The sequence below is a fragment of the Platichthys flesus genome, chromosome 22 (assembly GCF_949316205.1).
Source record: "Platichthys flesus chromosome 22, fPlaFle2.1, whole genome shotgun sequence".
In the NCBI taxonomy this organism is placed as follows: domain Eukaryota; kingdom Metazoa; phylum Chordata; class Actinopteri; order Pleuronectiformes; family Pleuronectidae; genus Platichthys; species Platichthys flesus.
This window is the reverse complement of record NC_084966.1, coordinates 735,800-761,479: the sequence shown is the minus strand read 5'-3', so window position 1 is coordinate 761,479 and position 25,680 is coordinate 735,800. Positions and strand designations below refer to the sequence as shown.

General features: G+C 48.4%; 2 protein-coding genes across 2 annotated transcripts; both read left to right on the top strand.

Moving 5' to 3' along the window:
- Positions 1 to 1,133: 1,133 nt before the first annotated feature.
- On the top strand, positions 1,134 to 17,856 carry LOC133933226 (prolactin receptor-like). The gene is made up of 9 exons (XM_062380173.1): positions 1,134 to 1,325; positions 9,000 to 9,098; positions 10,429 to 10,570; positions 11,612 to 11,781; positions 13,358 to 13,536; positions 13,620 to 13,773; positions 14,170 to 14,257; positions 14,373 to 14,442; positions 15,504 to 17,856. The coding sequence occupies exons 2-9, from the start codon at positions 9,017 to 9,019 to the stop codon at positions 16,161 to 16,163; spliced, it is 1,545 nt and encodes a 514-aa protein (XP_062236157.1). The 5' UTR covers positions 1,134 to 1,325; positions 9,000 to 9,016; the 3' UTR covers positions 16,164 to 17,856.
- Positions 17,857 to 18,497: 641 nt separating this feature from the next.
- On the top strand, positions 18,498 to 25,102 carry dusp27 (dual specificity phosphatase 27). The gene is made up of 6 exons (XM_062380143.1): positions 18,498 to 18,585; positions 19,449 to 19,606; positions 19,685 to 19,803; positions 21,228 to 21,459; positions 21,633 to 21,850; positions 21,929 to 25,102. Exons 2-6 carry the CDS (start codon positions 19,491 to 19,493, stop codon positions 24,703 to 24,705), a joined length of 3,462 nt encoding a protein of 1,153 aa, XP_062236127.1. The 5' UTR covers positions 18,498 to 18,585; positions 19,449 to 19,490; the 3' UTR covers positions 24,706 to 25,102.
- The last annotated feature ends 578 nt before the right edge of the window (positions 25,103 to 25,680 follow it).

The window sequence follows — 25,680 nt, the reverse complement described above, 5'->3', positions numbered from 1 at the left end:
GACTTTACATAGTTCTGCAAAATGCATGTATGATGCATGAGCTCTTCCTGCAGCACACGGCTGCATGTGAAAGTGTGTGTGTTTGTGTGTGTGTGTGTGTGTGTGTGTGTGTGTGTGTGTGTGTGTGGTTGGCTGCAGTACAGGTCCAAACCCCACGTCCTCCATATTAGCAGTTGGGACGCTGTGAGCTGAGACTGACCTGGGATCAGCACAAGATGGCAGCGTTGGTCTCCCACATATTTCAGATTCATTTGTGGACAGTGGGAGGAAGTGGAGACACGTCGTCCATCTTTATTGACGGTCCATGTCCAGGATTGAGTGACTGAGGGACAGAGAGCCTCGTCCCTCTCCTGCTGCAGTTTGTCTCCGTGGGACGAGGGACAGTGATCTGCTCCTCCTCACTTCACTGGGTCACATGCTCTGTTTTCATGTGTTTCAGTTGTTAACATTAGAATGTGTGTGTATGTGTGTGTGTGTGGGGGGGGGGGGGGGGGTCATGTGCTAGCTGGAAGAGTCCCTCTCCAAAGGATCTTTTCATTCGGTCATTTTGAAACAATAATCGTCCTTATTGAATTTTCAAACTCTTGAATCTGGAAATGGAAGAAAAGCAGCTCACCGCAGATCATCTGTTACTGACTCACAACACAACAACACAACAACTCAACAACACAACAACACAACAACGCAACACAACAAACTAAACTTAATGAATTTAATGTGTTACCATGACAACATCTGGATGTAAAATATTGAATCTATTATTTGTGTCTAAATATTGATATTATAATTTGTTTCTAAATTATTGATATCATATTTAAAAAAACGAATTTCTGTTAAATCATTGTAAGTATTACATTGTTTTGAATCATTTGTTTGGACAGATGATCTCTATGACGCCCTCTAGCGATGCAGGACGGAACTGACGGAGTTGGGAGGGTCGAATTCAGATTGAGGATGAGGAGGAAGAAGAGGAGAAGGAAGAATAAGGGGATGAAGAGGAGGAGGAGGAAGAACAGGATGAAGAGGAGGAGACTGAAGCGGAGGAGGAGGATGAAGAGAAGGAGGAGTAGTAGGAGGAGGACTATGATGAAGAGTAGGAGGTCCCAGGCTCCAGCTGGTGTCTGGCTGCTGACTCTGGATCAGGTGGAGTAAATCTGCTCTCAGATCAGTGGGCGTAGGAAGGTCCAGTGAGTCCGTGAAGGCAGCACTCGGCTGTCAGAGCTCCGAGCAGGATCTACCCGGACTACCTCCTCCCCCCCCCAGGACCCGGTCCTGGCCCCGGTCCCGTCCGAGCACCGTCAGTCTGCAGCCGCTTCTTCTACCTGGTGAGTGACACGCGCTCGTGTTTTCTAACCTGGAGCTACACGTGCACACAGCGCGCGTGCACAGGTGCGACTAGTTATCCTCAGGAAAAGTTTGTGTTCCTCTGGAGCCTGAACGTCTCATCATATGAAACTATATTTAATAAACAAGAGCACAAGATGTTTGTTCTGCTCGTTTTATATGTATCGATAGTGAGGAGAAGGTGTCATTAGAACTATAGAATAATTGATATAACTGTAAATAACTATAACAATAACCAGCTGCAGGAGAGTCAGTAGAAATATTAAGTTCTCATTTCAAACATGTAAAAATATGAAGTTTGGTCCCAAATGTGTAGAAAAGAAGATAAAACAGAAATAACCAAGAAAAAAGGGTCAAACATTTATATAATATCATTTTAACACACAAAAAACTCTCTATATTATTATTATTATTGTTAATAATATTTAAATAGCACATTCACACATCAGGTGGAAACACAATGTGCTGCACAGAGCATGAGAGACAATAGAAGTAAACACACAAATATGTGTAAAGTGTAACGATAACAAGACAAACACACAAAATAGAAATGATTAAAACGATGGAAGCATCTTTTTCAGTTGACACATGTTGTTGCAGATAAAAGATAAACATGTGATCACACCCGAACATGAACTCGTCCCTGAACCTTGAGATTCAACTGACCAGTCAGGGCAATTATTACAAGACCTTCACTCTGCTTCTTCTTTACAGTTTAACTCCAACCAATAACTAATTCAAAACACAAATATGAAGTTTTCCATCAGTTATTTATTTGACCTTCATCTGTCACACACACATCCAACATGTCTTTCTACCCTCAATGAGCCTTTATAGCAGAATGGACCTGTGTGATTGACAGCTGGATGTTTGTGAACCTGAGTCGTCTGAAACCTCCTGCAGAATAAACTCATGTTCCTCTAGTGGCTGAGAGCAGCAGGAGGTTCCAGCTCTTTAACGTTGTGTAGAGTCCATGTGAAGGTTCTGGTTCTGACCCTGATGGTCATGTGCTCACGACCCGACGGGTCAGAACTCATCATCTGACCACACGCTGCAGGCCGGAGACCAGCATGTAGGTCACAGCCGTCTTCATCAGAGCCTTTAGAGAACATCCAGGACCCGGAGGTCAGAGGTCAGGTGATTGGTAACGAGGCCTTGAGTTCTGTGGTTGGTCACATGACGGGTCTGCTGGCTGTCCTGCGCTCTGAGGTCACTTCCTGCTCTGACACCGCCCTCTTTCGTTACTTGGTATCAAAGGACAAAGCCGCCATTTCTGAGAAACGGGGCCGAACCCTGCGTCTGCGTCATCGTGGTGGGGGGGTGGGGGGGTCACCTCAGGCTCTACCTCCTGACACAAGACGTCCTGCTGCCTGACCTCAGCCTTTCAGCTGTGAGGCTTCACTGCTGCGGCAGCCGGCGCCCCCTGTTGGCCACAGGAACCCAGCGTTGGCCGCGCTAGCTCCACCCACAGGTTGTTTTTATAATTGTGCAGAAACTAGTGGACCAGTTGAAACTTGGTCGATTGAAGAAGAAGAACTCCTGAAGATTGGACGTTGTACATTTAGCTGTTGTGTGATGTAAAGAAATCAGGCGAATACAGAGTGAAACTTTGTATAAACAGGTTATAATCATAACGTATCTGATCCTGAATCAGCTACAGACAATATGCTGATTCCACCTCTGTAAAGAAAGGACCCGTCGTGCACGTCTGAGGATGTTGTCACGTGCACATGAATTCAGCTGCAGGACTGAGGGTGAATCTTCCTGGAACAGGACCACCACCAGCTTCAGAGGCCAGTGGTGGTTGCTGGTTCTAATCTGAACCCAGTGACCTGTAGTCCAGCTGTTGATGTGGAGCTGTCAGTGTGTTAATCAGTAACAGGGCAGCGTGAACACGTTACATAACCGTGCTTATGGCAAACGCAACATGTGACTTCCTGTGGATCGAAGGGCCCTGTCGGTTCAGATCAGCACTTCCTGTGCGTTAGTGTGTGTGCAGCCCGCGGCGCTGTGTGACGGGTGGATGCTCCGACCGCTGCCTGAGCGGAGCTGATCCCAGAGCAGCTCCCTGATCAGACTTATCTCTGTAGGATCTGCTCCTGGAGCAGAGGACTCAAAGTCCAGCAGGAGCGTCTTGTTGTTGCTCGTCCTCGACAGGAGACGGAGACGAGAGGGACACGTCTCTGAGACAAACTGACTCACACTCCGTCAGGTTCAGGCCTTTAGATGGTGTCGAGTCCCAAAGAGGCTTCAGCCACAGAACACTACACTGATAGAGAACCTCCTCTCTGTGGGGAGAGGCTTTTCCTTCATCCTCATTAATAATCATATATACATTTATATAAACGGCTGCCTCTCCAGCAATGAAGCTCCTGGGACCTTTTCAGGAAATGGCAGCTGGACACAGGTTCAAGTCCCTATTGGACCTTGTTGGGTCCGAACCCATCGTGAGCACGAGGTGTTTCTTCTGTGACAATCTGGACAAAGTGTGTTTCCCTGTTGTTGTGGTAGAAACTCGCCTGTGAGACTTTTCAAAAGAGACTTCTCTCTGATTTCAAGTAGCTTTTTTAATGTTTCAGCCTCTGACAACATTCAAATGAGGTCCAACAATCTAATAATCAGAGTTTAGCAGAAGCTGGTGATTCATGTAAATGTGAGTTTATCTCCAACAGGTCACAAACACTTTCAGATCTTGGTCTTGTTCTCCTGCAGGTTTGTGAACTGGCTGTCGACAGCATCTTCTCCCTGTGGAGGACTCTCCTTCTGTGAATCAGTGACTGTCACGTTCCGTTCTGCTGAGTAACTGCTGGGGGGGGGGGGGTAAAGGTGTGTCTGACACGAGACCTGAACAAGGAGACTTTCAGACCAACAGCTGATTAGTGAACAAACCTGAGCTCGTGTGGAACATAAAGAAGTGATTAAAGCATCTCAGACATTTAAACTACTCCTTATTTTAATTATTTATAACCTTGCTGATCATTTCTCTCTTTATTTGAGTCTTCCATCTCTTTAATCTTCTTCTGTGGGTTGAACATCATCACAGTTTCCTAATGTTGGAGCTGGAATCACGATGTTCAGCTCCAAAATGAAACATTTGATCCGACCTCTCTGCAGCTGCAGGTTGAACGACTCTAGGTCTTTTAGACGAGGACATGGGAGTGAAGTCTTTCTGAGTCATGAGACGTGTGGTCACAGGTTCAGTTGGGGGGGGGGGGGGGCACTCTCAGTGGCATCTCTGGGGAGCTGCACCACTCGATACCTGGAGGTGCAAACAGAAGAAGCATCTTTAGACACTGCTGCTCCCGTGTGTTGGTGGACATGTCCTCCCTCGGCTGTCCAGGGAGGACATGTGTCTCTCGACCCCCCCCCGAGGACCGAGGTGGAGACAAACCTCAGTCCTGGTGAATCCTGCTCCCACAGTCCTCTGTAATTAGATGTGTCCGAGCTGTCATCACCTGCTCCACCTGCCAATTAAAAGAGGAATATATTGAATAATTGGTTCTGACAGTTTATTTATAAACTCCTCATCAGCAGGGACGTCTCTGTCTTCACAGAGAGAATCAGGGAGATGATTGACAGGTTTGACAACTCGTCCGAGTCCAGGAGCGTTTGTTGGATGAGTTGTTATCGATGCGTTCGGGTTCAGGTCTCAGTTTAAACTTTAATGGTTTTAATTAGTAGGAGGAGAGAACTGGAAACATGGAATATTAATCAGGATGATTCAATTCTTTCTAATTAATTTGAGTGAAGCAGGACTGTGAAGTTATTTGGACTTTCAATCAAAACTTATCCTCAGGTAGAAAACAGAAATTTAATATTGACGACCAATTATAATTCATAATGAAATCAGTTGTGTGAGAATAATTGGATTGGGATGGGTCATGTGGTGTGTGCTTCACCAAACTTTTTTCTTTTGAGATTTAATATCATAAAGTTGTTGTTGTTCCTTTTTTCCTGGAATATGTCCACTTTCTCACGGAGCAGTTTTTCTCTAGATCAGAATCCAAAGTCCTGATTCTGATTAACAGAAGTCGTGTGTGTGTGTGAATTTTAATCTTCAGTCAAAGATCATCAGAAAGTCAAAGTCCTCAGTCCATAAACCTACGTAATGCACATTTTGTTCAAGGGGTTGTAATGTGGAGGTGAAGGTCGACCAGTAGATCTCAGAGTTCCTCCTCAGTTCTTCCTCTGAGTCTGAACCAGAGCCAGTCAGGAGCCCGGGGCTGGAGCGAGTGGATGTGTGTGTGACAGGAAGTGGAGGATTCTCTTCGTGAGGAGCCTGAAGGGAAGGTGGCTCGTTGTTGTTGTTTCTCCAAATGAAACATGTGACTTTCTGCTTCATGGGCTCCAGAGGAGTTAGTCAGAAAAGGTGAATATTGCTCCAGTTGTGAAAAACCTCTCGATCCTCACGTCCCCAGTGAAACTCTGACCTTGGACGTTTGATTAGTTTGATGTGCATGAAGTAAACGCACTCACTGACCTTCTGCTGAGAATCACTTCATATTAATTCAACACTGAAAATCGACTCATTCACTCAGGAACTGGAGGAGGAGAGTTTCTCTCTCTGCTGACGACGCGCTGCTCTTTACACCAAACAGAAATCATCATGACGTGATTATTAATCAACCCATTCATCTTCTATTTAACATTTAACCTCTCAGATAAAAAGAGTTCACCTTCAGTGTCTTTTTAATTTAGGATTCCTGCAGTTTCATTATTATGGAGACAGCTGCAAACATCTGGATTTCCCCTCCACACGGACAGAAACATGGAATCCAGGACATTTCTCTGGAATGTGAAGATGTGTGAGAGGACGGAGGACATCAGGGCTTTTATCTGTGATCATCTAAACAGAGTCATGTGAAGACCAGTCGCCTGCAGCCACTTAGTCTGTTGCTCCGTCACATGGAAGCTGAGACGTGACGGATCCATTTCTCTGCTCTGCACCACAGCTCCCAGCTTCCGGACTGGACACACAAACCAGCTCCTCATGGGGAACTCTGCACAGGGCGTTTCTCTGTCTTCTTGTGGTGTCACTCGTCGTGAGTCTCACTGACCTGTGGTGCGTGCAGGTCGAGCTGAAACTTCCAGATAAAACCCAACAAGGCTTTGTTCTAATCCCCCAAGATCAGGTCGGGATTATTGAGTGAAAGTGTCTTAGATCAGGTCTCTGCTCCTCACGCAGACTGTGAGGACCCTGAGCCGCCGGGTGACCTTACAACCTGCTCCTGTTTATATAACAGATTTGATTTTATTGTTTTTTCATCTAGTTTTTATGTGTGAGGCTCGTTTGGGTCATTCTCTTTCAAAATTCTCTGATTTCAGATTCTTAAATGTTCATATTTTCCTAGCTCGTCTAATAGCAAGTGAATTACACATTTGAGGTCATCCTGGGTTTTGAGAAACAGACAAAGAATCAATTCATAAAGAACATTATTGACAAATGAATCAATAATGAAAACAGGGTTAGAAAAACGAGGTAAAAGCCATAAAGGGATGAAAGATGGTTTTATAAGATGAGGAAGAATAAAGAATAGGACAGAAATAAGATAAAAAGAAGAAGAGGAAAGGATAGAAGATTAAAAAAAAGAGGTAAAGAATGAGGAAGGGAGGGTCGACTGAAGGAGAAGACGTGAGACCATCAGATCACATGTTCAGATATAATCAGATCAACAAATCAAATCAGCAGATCAGGAATTCATCAGCTGCTCTGAGTCGTCCTGGATGAGGAGCCACGGACGAGGTTTAAATAAACTGTGAGGAGCTGAATCATAAACTTTATGTAACGGACATGATCATAATCATTCTAATGATGTTTCATCTGTGAGAAGCTGAATTAACTCAACCTCTGAGTTTCCAGCTTCAAACACACAGGGCCACACCTCATTCATCAGGAAAATACTGAACTGAAGTGAACCTCGAACCAGAACTGATTCTATTAAAAACCACTAAACTCAGATAAACATTTAAATCCTTGTTCCTGAGCTAATGTTCCTGATTCCAGGTTTTTAATTTGCATAACGTTGGTTCCTGGGAAAGTTCCCCAGTTGGAATCCAGTGCTGATGTTTCCTGGAGCTGCAGAGACACATTTAGATCTTTGATTCTCCAGCTGAAGTTCCTGAGTTCTGCTGAGCTCAAGGTTTTTCTGCAGATTCCAGATTTTCCGCTTGTGTTTTATAACAGTGACCCGATGCTTTTTCTTCTCAGCAGGATGATGATAGTGTGTCTGTGACTCAGGACCCTGCACTAAGCTGATTACACTAACGAGCTTTCAGTAGGATCCTAAAGAGCACAGAGATAATTCATGTTGAAGGAACAGAAGAGCTGAGCGGTGAAGCCACATTCCACCGTCACCAGATCCACACTGAGGAGCAGCAGGACACACAACATTTAATTTAACAGATTACGATCATCACTAATTATTATTATTAAACGTTCAAGGTTAATTTGCTCAACATGAAAAGTTAATTGTCATCAAACTGATAATTAAAGGGTTAATATTTGTTTTGACCTTTTTGATTCAGTTTGGAAAACACAAAACACTTTTTAATCATCAAGTGAATTATCTCTGAACCACAAACCACACAAACAACACAACTGTGAATGGAGTCGGTCTCTTCTGTCACCTGCTGTGTTCATGAGTTCTCTGAACGCTCGGGGGGGGGGGGGGGGGTTCTCAATGTCCGTCTGTGTTTGGGTCTCATCACATGGACCAGAATCTCCCACAGATCATGAGGGGCGATGGGTGGGGAGGAGGGGGGGGACTCATGGTTTCACTTCAATAACACTGTATTTATCCCTGGGGGGGGGGGACAATGAAGTAAGAGTGGACTCACAAACAGGAACAGACCACACCATCAGAAGATCAAACACGAGGGGGCGGCGCCCGCGGTCATCTGTGACGATGATGAGCGATGTGGTCGACTGTGGCGTTGAAGACAAGGTCTGGATGAGGAGCTGAAGGTCTCCATGACGAGGAGCTGAAGGTCTCCACGACGAGGAGCTGAAGGTCTCCACGACGAGGAGCTGAAGGTCTCCACGACGAGGAGCTGAAGGTCTCCACGACGAGGAGCTGAAGGTCTCCACGACGAGGAGCTGAGTGTCTCCACAACAAGGAGGTGGAGGAGGTGGAGGAGTTCAGGAGGCTGCTGCTCCTCAGGAGGAGGACGCTTGTGGAGCGTTTCTGGGTCAGAGGATCTGCAGCAGAAACCAGGAGCGATCGATGAAGTGTCTCAAACCTTCAGAGGAGAAAAGGTTCATTTAACTGAGTCTGCTCCTCGTTCCCTGTCTTCTCCTGTGAGGAGCTTCCTGTCCTTCTGGTGAATAGTTTGAGGTGTTGTCTAACACAAGGTTTATTCTGGAATCACTGGTTCCAGTAATACAAGCTGTGTCCTGGTTCAGGGCCTCATCCTCCAGAGGCTGAAGAAGTGATCATCTCACTCACTCCTTCTTCTTCTTCTCCTTCATCACTACTGAGAAACTTCTGTTGTGTAGGTGAAGCTTCAGGCAACCCCTCCAACGCCAGGATGCAAACATTTCTATAAGCGTCCATGTTCATCTGTCAGGGAGCTTTTATCTCCTGTGTTGTGTTTCCTGACAGATGTGTAACGCTAACAGAAACATGTTTACATGATGTTTGTGTTTGTGTTGACAGGACCAGGCGCCGGCAGGATGCTGCTGCTGCTCTGTCTGCTTCCTCTGGTGAGCGGCAGCACCACGCTGAACGCCACGCACCGAGCGGGACACGACCACGGTGAGTGGGAGCGGCTGGGAGACCTGGGTCAGCTCTGGACTGATGCATGATGGGAAACAATGAAACCACTGAAAGATGTTGAATCTTCTCTTGATTCATTTGATTTCATGGATTGAATGATGAAAACACCGGAGATGAGAACTTGAATTCATCTTTAGTCTGAGGAGCTGCAGGTGATTGGATGTTTCTGACCAGTTAGAGTTAAGATGACTTGTCGGGGGGGTCGGACCTGCTGCGCTCGCCGCTGGTCGCTCAGTTTGTTATGGAGATGAAGGAGAAGCAGGTGAAATCCTAAAAACTGGGTCCGATCAGAAGAGGGACGTGAGCTGAGAGCTTCTGTGACCGACAGTGATTCAGAGTTAAGCTCTTCCAGGAAATGAAACCTGCAGGAGCCGTCTGCTCTGGTCAACCTTTCCCAGATGTGTGATGCTCTCAGATTCTCTTGCAGAGCGACAGCGGATAGCAGAGCGGCTCAAATGAGTCTTCATGAGGAAAGAGCAGTTTGTTGACGTCAGGGCATCACGAGCCTGAAAGCACAGAGAAGACGGTTTCAATAAAGAGGAGACTGAAGTCAGGAGGATTACAACTCTCTGGTATTGTGGACATTTTGTGTCTCTGTTTAAATGTCTTGTTTCGAGTCTTTCAGTCTGTTTGTGGTGTCTTTGCGTATCTCTTGTCCATCGAGGACGTCCTGAGTGGGTCACACACTTGAAGCTGAGTAGAAACCAAAGTGGGCTGGTCCTGGATCTGCTGCAGGTGGAGCTGGGCCCGGCGTCACGTGGTGTCTGAAGTGGAGCTTGTTGATTGGAAAGGTTCCTGTGGTGTTGATCACTGAGCTTCTTACAGGAACACAACAGGTCTTTGTTCCCTGCTGCATTCTCTCATGGATTACCCCCCCGACCCCACGCTGCTGCTTTGATCCTGCTTCCTCCATGATGAGGTCTGTGTGGAGGAACATGTGTAACACACCTGAAGGACCAGAACCCTCTCAGCTCCACTCGTCCTCACATAAAAACATCTTCTATCGTCTTTTCAGATCTGTGATTTTCCTCTCAGCGTGTCGGCTTCTACTTCCTGCTGCTTTCAGACGCTGATCAATTCTCCACTGTGTGTGTGTGTGTGTGTGTGTGTGTGTGTGTGTGTGTGTGTGTGTGTGTGTGTGTGTGTGTGTGTGTGTGTGTGTGTGTGTGTGTGTGTGTGTGTGTGTGTGTGTGTGTGTGTGTGTGTTAGATTGATTATTTTTTCCTCCATACCTTTGGTCATTTAGTTTTTCTCTTCATCTCTCTTCAGTCGTTTTGCATCAGATAACATTTGTTTGTTTTTTTCACAGGAGAGGAAGATGTCGTGATGACGAGGCCTCACATCTACCACTGCCGCTCTCCCAACATGGAGGACTTCACCTGCCGGTGGCGTCCACTGGACAACCTGACGGAGGGCGAGGTCGTGTCCTACGTCCTCACCTACTCCAAAGAGTGCGTCCACCACCCTCACCTTCCTCATCCTTCACCCTCACCTTCCTCATCCTTCACCCTCACCTTCCTCATCCTTCACCCTCACCTTCCTCATCCTTCACCCTCACCTTCCTCATCCTTCACCCTCACCTTCCTCATCCTTCTCCCTCACCTTCCTCATCCTTCTCCCTCACCTTCATCGTCTCAGTTTCTCTCATCTCAACGTGTTTCCAGATCCTCGTGTTTCTGTCACTTTGTTTTCTTCGGAGGCGTCGATGTGATTTCACATTTCCCTGCAGCTTAGAGGCCCAACGTTTTCTAGGTCGCTTGAATTCCGCCGGTTAAATCCACTTTGATTTCTCGTGCTCTACTTGACTGCGAAGCTTTTAACAGGTCGATATCGTGGAGCGGCTCTGAAACGCCGCCTCACGTGGCGCCGGGCGTCTCACACACAGCTGTTAGAAACGAGGACGAATTGGATTGTGCGTTTGACCGGAGGCAGCGTCACAGACACATCGACCTGTCACCTGAACAGTTTCAAGCGAGAATGAATCTTTTACTTTGGTCCAGTAATGACACATCAGGACGTTGATCTTCACTCCGGCTCCAGCTCCTGTTGGAGCTCGTCTCAGCAGTTTAATTCGATTTATTAGAAACTGTGAGTTTAAAGGAATCACTTTGATCCGTGAGACAGATTCAAGAAATACATTACAGCTCAATTCCTGTGTCTTTATTAGACGAGAAGAAGAATGAGCTCAGCTGACGCTCTGTCGAGACGTCTCCGACTGGGAACTAGAGCGGAGGCGACGTTCTGCTGAAGATCTAACCAGTGCCACCAGTGGGAAGCGTCCACAAGTCCATCATGATACGTCTGTCTGTTGTTGAAATGTCAAATTAAATCTAGAATCACTGCGTTTAAACACAAGAAGAGAGAAAGTCTCTGCTGCTGTTGTTTGGACTCAAACGTCTCCTGGTGGAATTAGAGACAGTTACCGTCATAATTCAGACAAATAATCAAAGTTATGGTTATAAAACTGAAACCTCTTCTTCTTCACTTCCCAGTAAAGGCCCCCGACAGGAATGTCCCGACTACACGAGCGCTGGTCCCAACAGCTGCCACTTCGACAGCAGCCACACGTCCATCTGGAAGTTCTACTGCATGAACGTCACCGCCGTCACCGCCCACGGGAACTACACCTCCCAGGAGCACTGCCTGGACGTGGCTGACATCGGTGAGCCAGGTGTCAAAGTGCTAATGCAGCAGAATAGGTGCTGGCGACACCTAGTGGCCGGAGACGTTCAGGTTGTCCAGCTGTCCCACGGTTGTGAACACGATATCTCAACAACGTCTCGAGGGAATTTCTTAAAATGAGAAAGAAACGTTCTCTCGAACTCGAGGATGACGTGATTACATTTATGTGGCTGAAGGTCAAAGGTCACATTGACTTTAGGTCATTTCTTCACGTTTTGATCGTTTGTCACTTCAAATATAAACTGTAGAGTCAGTGGAGCAGAGCGCTGATGATGGGAGATGCCCTCAGGCCTGGTTATAATTCAAAGACTCCACATTACAGCTGGATGACGACACTTTAAACACACACACCTCTGTAATTACACACATTTAAATCATTTAGTGTGAAATGTGTTCACCTAGTTTCTGTTTACGACTGAATCCAGGAGATTCTTCTATCAGCAGGAGTCTGAGAGCAGCAGGAAGCCTCTGAGGCCCGTTAATCAGGTTTACTGTTATTACCCAGACGCTGCCGATCGGCTCTGGATCGGAGCGGCGGCTCAGCCGAGGTCTAGTGTGTGTCTGCGTCATGTGAACAACACAAGACATGTGGCTCCATCAGGGCTAACACGCGTGTAACCTGCGTGAGGGTCCACATGACGGCCGTGGTAATCTTTTGTTGGCCTCCGACATGGGAGAAGGTCAGAGACGTTCTTATCTGGATCCGGCAGGGACTGCAGCCCCCCCCCCCCAGGCACAGAGCGGCGCAGGGCTCCATCAACCAGAGCAACCGAAAGGTCACAAGTAAAATGTCTCAGATTGTTCACACTTTGATCTCCTGCTGCTGATGTGACGTCCGTGTGCAGGAGAGAGATGAGCGTGTTGTTAGAGGGAAACTGACGATGGCATGAGAGCTGCTACACATTTATTATTATGTTCCCCTTGAATAAAACATTTCATATTGAAATATTGAAATATAATATGATATGAAATCCACGTTTCTCATCCTGTGCTGTGGAAATTCTCTTTCATAGAAAATGACAATCACAGTTTTTCACAGGAGGAGGAAACATTTCCAAACGTTTTCTGTCGTCTAATAAAGAAAGTGTATCAGGACAGAGAGGGAAGAGAAGAAACAACGAGAAGTGGAAATCAATAAAACCAAATGACATCGGACCTGGACTGATTCTAACTGAGTCTGTTGTTCAGGAGGTAGAGTGTGGTGAATGACTGTGGAAAGTCTTTCCTCTGCGGTTCTCACTTTAAAGGGTAAACACGTGTGATGGTGTTGATTTGATATCTTGTGTTTGAAAGCAGAGCAGATTAAATGTGACGATATTGGACCCAGTGAAACTCTGGAGTTTCTGTGTCAGAGGTTTGAGGGACTGAGGAGGATAACGAGCCCCAGGAGAGGGAGATGATTAATGCGGAACTACTAATTGAGAGTTGGAACCAAACGCTCAGTGCAGATCTTTGTGTTTGATCAGTGATGCAACTCGATACTGACTCGAAACGCTGATTAAACCAGAGCAACTGTTCCGGTTCTGAAGCTTCTCCTGTGTTTGTGTCGTCACCAGTTCAGACTGAAGCTCCGGTCAACGTGACCTACACCCTGACCGACCCGGGTGGAGACGAGATGGGCCTCAACGTGCTGCTGTCCTGGACCTACCCGGTGCCGGCCAGCCTCCAGTACGGCTGGATCACGCTGGTGTACGAGGTCCAGTACCGACGCCTCACCGAGCCCGACAACTGGAAGGTACTGGGTGGAGGCCACAGACGCTGGACGACTCCAGAGCACGAGCGGGGCGTTCCTAATAAAGTGCTCACGGTGTGTTGCAGGTCAAAGCCTCTCTGCGGGAGCCTCACGTGGAGCTGCTCGGCCTCCCGGTGGCCGACTACGTCATCCGGGTCCGCTGCCGCTCGCAGAACTACGGCCTGTGGAGCGAGTGGAGCTCCACGCTGCAGATGAGCATCCCCCCCACCCTGCCGGCAGGTAGGCCGGCGCACAGCGCTCCAACGGCACGGCCACACAGCGCATTAGCATCATTTATGTGTCAATCAGGTTATTTTAAGGACGGATTATTTAAAGGAACACAACGTATTATAAACAATGTTCCTGATATTTATGAATTCCCAAAACATCAAATTATTACAGTTTTAAAGTATTTTAGTGTAAATCTACATTTTATTCAAACAGTAAGTGGCCCTTGATGCTCAGAACATGACAGAAGCAGTTTGTACCATTTGGAGCAAACGTGTACAGACGTTGAAGTGTGTATTTATTTCTGAGAGGGTGAGGACAGAAGGATAGTGAGGAGGTGAAGGGAGGAAGAAGGAGGTGAGGAGGAGGTGAGAAGAAGAGACAGAAATAAGTTGATGAATGTTTCAGGGAAGCTGTTGGTTCTGATCCTGGTGACGGGCGTCGGCGTCTTGGCTCTGCTGGTCATCGCTTTTGGTGTAATTCCAAAGAGCAGAAGGTAAGAACACACACACACACACACACACACACACACACACACACACACACACAGACACACACACACATGTTGTGTAGATTCTCAAACTCTCTCTTCGTTGTTGTTTGCTCTTCAGAATAAAAGACTACTTCCTGCCTCAGATTCCGAAGCCGAGGATCATGGGTATTGATCCACTGCTGATGAAGGTAACTATGATCTAATGTGTGACTCACCTGTCAATCACTTGTCAATCACCTGTCAATCACCTGTCGTGGTCTGGACTGATCATCTGACCAAATCATCCATCAAACAATATTCTGTGGTTTTAAAGCTGCCGCTCATTGATACACTTCTGTCTTCATGTTCCCTCCTCTCCTCCTCTCCTCCTCTTCCTCCTCTCCCCACCTCTTCTTTCTCCCTCCCTCTCTCTCTTCTCCTCTCCTCCTCTCCTCCTCTCCCCACCTCTCTTTTCTCCCTCCCTCTCTCTCTTCTCATCTCCTCCTCCTCTTCCTCCTCTCCCCACCTCTTCTTTCTCCCTCCCTCTCTCTCTTCTCCTCTCCTCCTCTCCTCCTCTCCCCACCTCTCTTTTCTCCCTCCCTCTCTCTCTTCTCATCTCCTCCTCCTCTTCCTCCTCTCCCCACCTCTTCTTTCTCCCTCCTTCTCCTCTCCTCCTCTCCTCCTCTCCCAACCTCTCTTTTCTCCCTCCCTCTCTCTCTTCTCCTCTCCTCCTCTACTCCTCTCCTCCTCTTCCTCCTCTCCCAACCTCTCTTTTCTCCCTCCCTCTCTCTCTTCTCCTCTCCTCCTCTTCTCCTCTCCTCCTCTTCCTTCTCTCCCCACCTCTTCTTTCTCCCTCCCTCTCTCTCTTCTCCTCCTCCTCATCTCCCCACCTCTCTTTTCTCCCTCCCTCTCTCTCTTCTCCTCTTTTCCTCCTCTCCTCATCTTCCTCCTCTCCCCACCTCTTCTGTCTCCCTCCCTCTCTCTCTTCTCCTCTTCTCCTCCTCTCCTCCTCTTACTTCTCTCCCCACCTCTCTTTTCTCCCTCCCTCCCTCTCTCTCTTCTCCTCCTCTCCTCCTCTTCCTTCTCTCCCCACCTCTCTTTTCTCCCTCCCTCCCTCCCTCTCTCTTCTCCTCTTCTCCTCCTCTCCTCCTCTCTCTTCTCTCTCCACCTCTCTTTTCTCCCTCCCTCCCTCTCTCTTCTCCTCTTCTCCTCCTCTCCTCCTCTCTCTTTTCTCCCTCCCTCCCTCTCTCTCTTCTCCTCCCTCCCTCAGAAGGGGAACCTGGATGAAATCAACCGTCACCTCAGTAACTTCCACAGCTACCGCCCCCCCAGCTACACGGAGGAGGTGTGGGACCAGGTCAGCGCTGACAGCATCTATGTGACCACGCCCAAGGACTACAGCGTCCAGGCCCCCCTCATGGGCGGGGACAAGGAGGCCTTGGTGACACCAGGTGACCTGACGGCCATGGCCGCCCACCTGCAGCTCGCGGCCCGGAACCCGGCTCCCTTCCTGCAGAGCCTGTCGCCCTACTGCTCCTCGCCTCACGAGGCCTTCGCTCCATCGCTGCCCAGGCCTGAGATCCTGTCTCTGCCGGGGACGCACTACAGCGTGATGGGACAGGGCGACTCCTTCCTCGCCACCGCCGGTACCACCGGCGGCTCGCCTCAGGACTTCTACACCTGCGTCCAGCTCCTGAGCGGGAGCGACGAGGTGCACCTGGTGCCGTGTCTGCCGCCGCCGTACTGCCGGGAGTTCCCGTCTCTGCAGAGCGGCTGTGGAGACGACGCTGAAACGGAGGAGAAGACGAGGAAACTCGCCGAGTACCAAGCCAGGAAGAAGTTGATGAGCGAGCCCGAAGATGGCGGCAAAGTCGAGAGGAGCGAGGCGTCCATGCCTCTGCTTCCTGTGGCTGTGGACAACAGGGGCTGATGACAGGAAGCTGAAGAGCGTCTGCAGGATGTTCAGACCTCCAGAAACAATTCAACAAACTGGTTTCAAACAGAACGCCGTCTCTGGTGTAAAATCCCAAATGTGTGTGAACTCTGTGCAGCTTCAGATGAACAAGGACCTCTTCACCACGCCCTGCTTCTTCTCACCCGTGTTCCTCTGCCTCAGCTTCAGGGTCTTTCTCAGGAAACAGACACACTGGAGGAGAGAAGGAGCTGCTGGTTCAGGTTCCATCCATCGTCTGACACCGGGTCACTGACATGATCCAAACTACAACGTGTTCCATCTGAAGAAGCAGAACATCTGGTTCTCCTCCTCACACTCGGGAGGTTCCACAAACTTCTCTACGACTTCTCATCCGTGTGTGATCAGTTTGGTCCCAAATTCAATCGTGAGAATTAGACAGTATACTTTCTATCGTCCCAAATATTATGAATTTAACACTATGACAAAAAACACTTTTATATATTTTCAACATGCTGAAAGAAAAGTAGGGTTGAGTTTGATTCAAACACCAAAGAAAGATCCTGAATCATGAAGTATTAGAGTGTAAGCAGCTCTTCCTCCAGCGTTATCGATCACACCCACTGATCTCTGACTATTTTAACACTTTAATGTCTCGAAGAAAATCTTAAAATGCACCTTTATCGATATTTGTGCAGTTTATTACTAAAAGGCCCAAGTGGGAGTTGAGCCTTGTGGGATGTGACCAGAAGGAAACGAGCTGTAAACTTCTGCCTCCTGTTGGATTCAGAACATTTTACTGTCCTCGTGGACGAGCTCTGAACGTTCTTTTCCTTATTATTATTATATTATTATATTATATTGTAATCATTATTCCGAGTGTCGGACGTCCTGATCCCAGCTACCTCACACGGATCACGTCCCTGTTGCCAAAGCTTTGTTCTTCTCGTCTTCTGCTGTGAACTCTGGAAGTCGCCTCTCCTGAGTCCTGTTCCCACGTCAGCTGTGGATCCGTCCCCTCATCGTCCTCTGGGATCTAGAAGATGATCGTTTCTCCTGTGATGTTTTTACTCTCTTGAAAAGCTCGTCGGTCTTTGTCTGTATTGTTTCTCTCGCTGCTCCTCAGGATCACGGTGCTGATCAGGGATCAGTCAAAGTGACATCGATCCTGATCGAGATGAGATCTGGAGCTCGAACTAGAAAACAAGCAGTCCTTGTTCCTCTTCCTCCCCCCCGACCCTCGTCATTTCTGAAGTCACTGAGTCGTCTCCTCGTTGCCGCTCGATGTCGTGCTGTATCTATTACTTTGCCTGGATGTGCCTTGTTGTTCACTGAGCAGTGTTTGTTTGTTGTTCCTCGGTTGTGTTGAAGTGTGGACGGCCCGAGCGGCCAACGTGCCACTCCGACACGAGGATCAAACACCTGAAGTACGTGCACCTTGTGTTGGGTTAAAAACTAAATCGCCTTTTAATGTGACACTTTCTTCTTGTTGGACTAAAGCACTTTTGGTTTCTTGTGACTGCAATAAAAAGTGAAAAGGCAGCTGAGCGTGTGAAGGGTTCATCATTTCTACCATCCAGCAGAGTGTGAACGGCTCAAGAGAGATGAGAGAGAACTGATCAGGGATCAGTCCTGGGTTCTGCAGGAAACCACGTAATCAGCTCTTCTCCTCGTTATCAAAAGACTTTGGAGCATAAACCATAAACTATCCAGCTTGAATTGTAAAAACTGAAGTAAATCAAACAGATTGTGGACCGAGGAGCTTTGAATAAACTGTGTTGTGTAAACGTCTTGTTTAGACCTGGACTGATATTCAGTCATTGTAGTTTGTTACATTCAAAACATTCAAATAAACAGTAAACAGCTTTGAAATCAGATTAGTGACCTAAAAACGCTTCATGGTCCATTATGTTAATCGTATATTGAACAAAACAAGTGTGTGTGAGCCTGTGACTCGAATTATCTGCTGATATAAATAGTGGAGACGCCGGTCAGCTGACGGCTGATAAGCACTCGGGCTCAGGAGACGACTCTTCTGAGGGAGAAACATCTGCTCTGTGAAGACAGAGGTGGAACCAGAGCTAGAGTCCAGTGGAAGTTGTATATATATATATATATATATATATATATATATAAATGTATATACAAATAAAAGGATGAGAAATAAATAATAATTGCATATTTAAATCAAAATCTGTGGGGGAAGTGAAAATAGAGCTGTAAGAACCACACACAGTGTAAATACTCTACACTGAAGCCTTACTCTGGTAAAAGTACTAGATTACTTGCTGGTGTCGGGTGTCAGGGTCTCCACAGGCCTGCTGGGTAAGGGGGGGGGGGGTAGGAGAGGAGGGGGAGACTAACTTTAGTAGATAGTCAGTGCGGCCGCTGTCAGCTTCAGAGCAGATCACCTCCTCTGGCCTGGCCCGTCTGAACAGAGGTAAGAACACACACTCTCACACTCACAGACACACACACACAGACACACACTCTGATGAGGAGTTTTACATAAAGTTGATAACCAGAGGCTTTGTTTTTCTGTGAGTTCTCACACGTCTGATGAAACACTCGAGCCTGAAGCTGCTCGGCCTCTTCAGTGTGACGCTGCAGCTCTGAGGCAGCTGTCACGTCACCAAAAATAGATCTGCTGGAAGGCCTCATATCACACAGACACACACTCACACACAACATCACTGACGCACACAATCACAGACACACACAGATTTAAATCATTGTAATTATTTTGGTGGTGTGATGGCATCACTCGTGAATTATGTCCTGCTTCTCCCATCATAACTCACTGAAGTTCTAGAAACAGTTTAATATGACTTTATACACCACAGAGCTTTATTTCTGATATCGACTCAGTAAACACGAAGCTGTGAACTTGTTTTTGTTTCTATGTGAATAATAAATGAGGCTGGATTTTCTCTGAACGCTTCTTTTTGCTCTGAGTCATTAATGATCTGACAAATATCAATGATTTACTATCAACTCACAGTCTCAATGAAGTTTTGTCATTTTCTTTTCATGTTGTAAGAAAGAACCAGATGAAGAGTTGAGAACGTTCCTCAAACCAAACATCTCTTTTATTTCTCTGGTTTTTAGCTGCAGCACAATGATCAACCTTTAGTGTTGTCCTAACATTGTGTTGTTGTTGTCGCTCAGCAGGTTGTGTTACCTGAGTTAGAGTTTACACTTTGAGAAAACAGGATTAATCTGAGGTCACAGGTCACAGACTCTTCATCTGATCCAGACACAATCACAGACCTGCTCTTCATCGTTTTCCATCGTCTTCCTCAGAGATCCGGTCTCACCAGCAGGAAGAGAGGGATCTTCAGTGCCATGGAGTCGACCAATGAGAGCGAGGAGCACGGGGACCAGGCGGTTCCTGATGAAGACGAGGAGGAACCGAGCGTCAGAGGAGTCCAGTCCCACTACCTCCGCTGCCCCTCCCCCAGGTTCGAGACCAGCCCCATGATTGGTTTGACTTATAAACAAAGTGAGCTTCTCATGATCTTTTCTTCTCCTCCTCTCAGTTTCTCCATGATGTCCGACTCCAGGTTCTCGGCCATCTCCGGCTCGGACGCTGCGAGCATCTTCATGGAGCCCATCCACCTGTCGTCGGCCATCGCTGCCAAGCAGATCATCAACGAGGGTGAGACGAGGAACAGACGAGAGCTTCTGTTCAAACACAGTCAGAGAAACAGGAACAGAGACCAAACTGCAGAGGACAGATTTAGTTATTCATCGATTATCATCAGTCTTTAAAATGTCAAAAATAATGAGAAATGTCCATCATTCTATTCCCTGAGTTCTGGTTCTGTGTAAGAAGCAGGGATCAGATCAGGTCAGACTTCTGATTCATCCCCCGCTCTCCTCGCTCCTCATTCCAACACACGATTCCCTCGTCCTCCTCCTCCGACTCTAATTTGGTCAAATCCTCTTCCAGTGCTTTGAGTCCACGTCTCGTCCCTGCAGCTCGTTAGCGGACAAACACACCGAGACGTTTGTCATTGAGCGAGCGGCGTCGATCTGATTGAGGGAATTAGTCTGAACGAGTGGTGGAGCAGCTCCGGCCTCAGATTCCTCCTCAGACATTGTGTCCCATTAGCTGCAGCTTAATGGACGACGCATGTTTCATCTGCATGGACATGAATTCATTCAGCAGCTGCTGATTCTCCACCACGTGTAGTTCCATGGTTGTCAGAGGGACGGACACACGCACAGCAGCGTCTCCATTTTGTTTTAAAGGCAGAGGGATACCTGCTCCGAACCCTTCCACCCCCCGTGGGGAGTAAGAGCCGTGAACCTCCATGTGGTGAAATGTCAGCGCCACAGAGATCGAGCTTCATTCTGAGAGTTTATTCAAACAGCAGGTTTCACTGCAATCACACAGGATGACGATCAACTTCAACAGCACGTTAGATTCCAGCTCAGAGCAAATCGTCTGCGAGTGAAAACCAAAGGTCAGGATTTCAATCTTAAACCCTCACGCACAGAAACAAGTTTATTGTTCTGATCGTCCAGGTTGTCAGAAGTCACGATGCACTCGATCCAGAACAGATTAAAACACAGAAAATCAAACCTGTTCTGAAAACTGAGCGTGCTGTCGTGATAGGAGGAGGAGGAGGAGGAGGAGGAGGAGGAGGAGGAGGAGGAGGAGGAGGAGGAAGAGTAGGTGGAAGAGTAGGAGGAGGAGGAGAAGGAGGAGCAGGAGGAAATGCTTATATTGTCAAATAACTAATTAAAACCAAACCGATCAGAAACACTTTAACAAACATCAGTGTCATGAGATTGTCCCTAAAATGAAAGAAACCATATTTTAAAGACTATAGTTTGGATCATGTCCCCTCTGCTAACATGGAGGAGGCATGGCTTATGACCTATACTGCTGCCAACCACCAGGGGGCGATGGAGACACTTTGGCTTCAATTGTATTGTTAACGAGCCCAAAGACAGAAACAAGCCTCCATGTTAGAGTGGAGGCTTGTCCCAGAATCCTCTGTTTCTCTTGTTCTGACTGTTTTTGAATTCTTTGACTTTCTGCCATGTTTACAACCTTTGTCTCCTCCTCCTCAGAGCTGCCGCCTCGGGGCGTCCGCACCGAGTCCGTCCCCGAGTCCATGCTGGAGACGGCCGAGCAGCTGATGGTGGAGGACCTTTACAACCGGGTCAAGGACATGATCGACGACCGCAGCCCCTACAACACGCCCTGCGTGCTGGACATCCAGAGGGCCATGGTCGGGGACCGCCTGGAGGCGCCCGTCAACCAGGTGGACGAGGTGTGGCCCAACATCTTCATCGCCGAGAAGTGAGTGCTCACACACAACAGCGCCACCGTCTGGTAGAAGCTGTGCGCTGCACCAGACGTTCATTTAACAGTCTCAACGCAATCGTTCTTAAATCACAGCGTCTTCATCAGCAGAAACCCTCCTCACTTGTTTCCTCACTTAACTTTAAATCTCTGAAATGTTTCTGTCTCAGATCCGTTGCAGTGAACAAAGCTCGTCTGAAGCGAATGGGCATCACCCACATCCTGAACACGGCCCACGGCACCGGAGTCTACACCGGAGACACCTTCTACACCGGCATGAACATCCAGTACATGGGCATCGAGGTGGACGACTTCCCAGACGCAGACATCTCGGTGCACTTCAGACCGACCGCAGAGTTCCTGGACGAGGCCCTGCTGACGCACAAAGGTGAGGGGGGGGGATCTGATCGTACGAATCCTGGCCTCGAAGTATCGATCAGATTGTAAAGACTGTTTCTCTTTGCAGGAAAGGTTCTGGTTGTTTCCATGATGGGCGCCAGTCGCCCCGCCGTCCTGGTGGCGTCCTACCTGATGATATTCCATCACATGAGCATCATGGAGGCCCTGATGTCCATCAGGAAGAAACGCCCCATCAACCCCAACGAGGGCTTCCTGAAGCAGCTGCGAGAGCTGAACGAGAACCTGATGGAGGAGCGCGACGACGACGACGACACGCTCAGCCAATGCTCTGTGGTCGACGCTCGCACCCGGAATCAGCTCTTCGGCGACGGGGGGGATAATGACGATGACGACTACGATACGGATAAGGAAGACGAGCAGAGTATGATCCAGGTGAAAGCTAACTCCATCATGATGGAGGAGGAGGAGGATGCAGAGAGTGTGATGAGCAGCGTCGCCTCGTCTTCCGCCGCCGCCGCCCTCAGGAGTGGACGGACCGGGACACAGATTGGTCCGGACAGCCAGGGATCAACCTCCGAGGGGATTGTCCTCCCCGAGCAGGACGCCAATGAAGACGAGGACGAAGATGGCCTCGACGGTATGATCCGCGAGTGGCAGCGGAGAAACGACAAGTATCAAAGTGATGATTGGTTGGAGGCGCAGCTGAACAGCGAGGGTGAAGATGGAGAATCTCTTTTAGGAGGCCTGAAGAGGACGAAGGACGGAGCCGACGCCGATGTGGACAGCGTCACCAGTGAGGACGTACGAGCGGTGAAGGAACGGCTGAAGCGCCGCGGCCGTCGCCCGCCTTCTGATGCGATGTCCACCTCCAGCAGCATGAGTTACTCTGATCTCTGGAATCAGAGGCTGAGAGAAATCGAGGAACAAGCCGCCACTCGTTACCGCAAGAGAGAGGAGGACGAAAGCAGCGAGAGCACCGCCACAGAGGGAGGAGGAGGAGGAGGAAAGACGAAGATTGACAATGAAGTGCAGAGCATCCTCTCCGACTCCAGCTCCATGTACAACTTCTGCCACAACAACAAGGAGAAGCTGACGCCTCTGGAGCGTTGGCGCGTCAAGAGGATCCAGTTCGGCTGGAACAAGAAAGATAACGAGGATGGAGAGAAGAGTTCGGTCGGAGACGGAGAAAACGGCGAGGTGAAGACCCCGTCTTTCCAAGACGTCAACCTGACGGCGTATCAGGCGTGGAAGGTGAGGCAGCAGAAGCGTCTTGGCGAGGAGAACACGGATGAGATCCTGGAGATGAGTCGAGGTGAGGACTCTGCCACGATCAAACGGAGGCAGAGACGGGAGGAGATCCTGGAGCGTTCGAAGAAGACGTTAGAAGAGAGTCAGTCCATGTGTGGCTGGGAGACGGAGAGCAGCGTCAGCGGAGGTACGATTCCCCTGTCGGCCTTCTGGGCCGGAGCCGGCGTCACCGGCTCGCCCAGCGTCGCCAACGATGACAACATGTCCATGCTCAGCGGCAGGTCGTCAGTCATATCCTCAGTTTCACAAGCTCGCAGCACAAGGTCGGCCCAGTCCGCAGGTGCTCTTCATCCACCTGTTCCCCCCATCCTGCCGGTTCCCACCATGCTGGGGCCAGGAGGAGAACCGATGGTCGACCTGGCGAGCATCCAGAACTGGATCGCCAACGTCGTGTCTGAAACGATCCAACAGAAGCAGAATGAGATGAGCCTGCCGCCTTCATCCCGTGCAGGATCGGAGTTCGGCTTTGGACAAGGTGCAGCGAGTGTGATCTCCAGCCGGGGACGCGATGATGACAAGGCGTCCTTGTTGAGCGGCGCTCCCTATTCCAGCGCTCTGTCCCAGGGTCGTGGCAAGGCGGCAGCGTCGGTGCTCTCAGGTGGCGGGTCGAGCAGCGTCTCAGGTCTCAGTGGTAGAGGTTCGGCATTCAGCTCCACCCTCGGCTCCACCCTGGGCTCAAAGAAAAACAAGATCACCACCACCAGCGTCCCACTCTACAGCCTCTTCCAGGACCAGGTCGACCTGGGGAAACTGGACGCCATGGACAAGGAGATCAAGTCTGAGATGAGGGGCAAGATGGCGACCTACGAGAAGAAGAAGATCCTGGAGGACAACAGGCGCAGCACTTTGTACAAGAAGAAGAAACCAAAGGAGGATGAAGATGAGGAAGAGGAGAGTAAGAGGAGGGAGGAGGAGTTCCTGGAGGAGGCAAAGAAACCGGAGAAACCTACGAGGACGTACGGTTTGTCTGGATGTCTGAATCTCAAAACGGCTCTGGAGAAAGACAAGAACACTAGCATCGACGATTGGCTGAAAAGCGTCCGACCTCCTCCTGGGAAAACGGCGACGGCAGCAGAAGCTGGTCCGTCGGAGGATCCGTACGACGACCTGGACGCCTCCGCCTCTGAATTTGACTTCTCGAGCCGCAGGGCGTCCCACGCTGTTGACGAGGAAGACGAGGAGACGTACAGCTCCAGATACAGATCCAGGTTACGCGCCGATCTGTCGAGCGAAGACACAGAATTCTCCAGCAACGGTTACAGCCAGCGCCGGGCGGGGGGGTCGTACAGGGACGAGAGCGCCGAGGGGACGGAGAGCTACGCCGACCTCTCCACCAAAAGAAAGTTCGGGCACCGTTCTGAACTTGAAAGCAGCGAGACAGAAGCGAGGACCAGCAGAAGAGTGCAAGCCAAGGACACTGCTGGTGAAGAGGAGGAGGACGATATCGCCACCTTCATCGCACAAACCAGGCAAAGGGTCCGAGCCCGAGCTGCCGCGGAGGCCGAGGACGACGAGGTTCTCGTCGCTTGGCGAGCGCAGCAGGAAGCCAAGGCACAAAGTCGGAGGGACTCGTAAAATAAATAAAAATGGACGACACGACAGTGAAGCCGAAGCTCGAGGATCAAGATGGTGCTGCCCGTAACTGGGATATGTGTAGACGCGTCGTCCATCTTGTTTTCTACAGTCCATCCAACATCTTTTATTGACTCAAAATGTTTTAAAAGTGTGAAATTATCTAAAAACTAACTTTAGAAAAGAGTTGAAGAACTTGAAATGTTCTAGAAACCTCCGTAGAGCAGAACTAATTCACATCCGTAACAAACATGAGCACCTTTACCTTTTGATCATGCATCAAAATGTTGTTTAAAATCATGTCCAGAGCCTGTTTTATTAATAATAACTGAACATAGAAAATCCTGTTTGTACTGTTACATTATTTTATTATTGCAATAAATATTCAGATAAATGGCGAGTTGTGGATTTTTCCTTGAATTGTTGGTTTTTCTCATGAAACTTCAAAATAAATAAAAATCCTTTAATACGTTCAGAAATAAACAACTTCAATGAAGAATTGAAATAAAGACATTAAGTATGTTTGCAGTTATATAACGTTGGGGATTTATATGTCTGAAACTTCATAATTCCACACTAGTTTCTGTAATCCAGTAAATATGTGTTCCTAGACAAAGGATAAAGATTGAGTTGTGACCCTTTCTGAATTACATAACTTTATTTTCCAGAGCTCTGAACATAATCTGAATTCCCGAGGAGAATTTGTGGGATTTTCATAATCTGACGAATCGAGGGTGAGGCTCGTGTTTTTCTGTTATTGTTCATCATGATGATCGTTTCCTGGAATAACCGGCTCCTCATTGGCTCTGGTGGGAGGACGCTTTATATTTAGATGGCCTGTGTGTTAATAGAGACAGTTAGTGTATTTCACATGTTGTAGCGCCTCCCAGTGGACGGAGAGAGTATTGCTTCTCATATCTTCTGACCTGAAAATGAAAGATCTACTTCTCTTTAACAATTAAACCAGCTATTACTAAG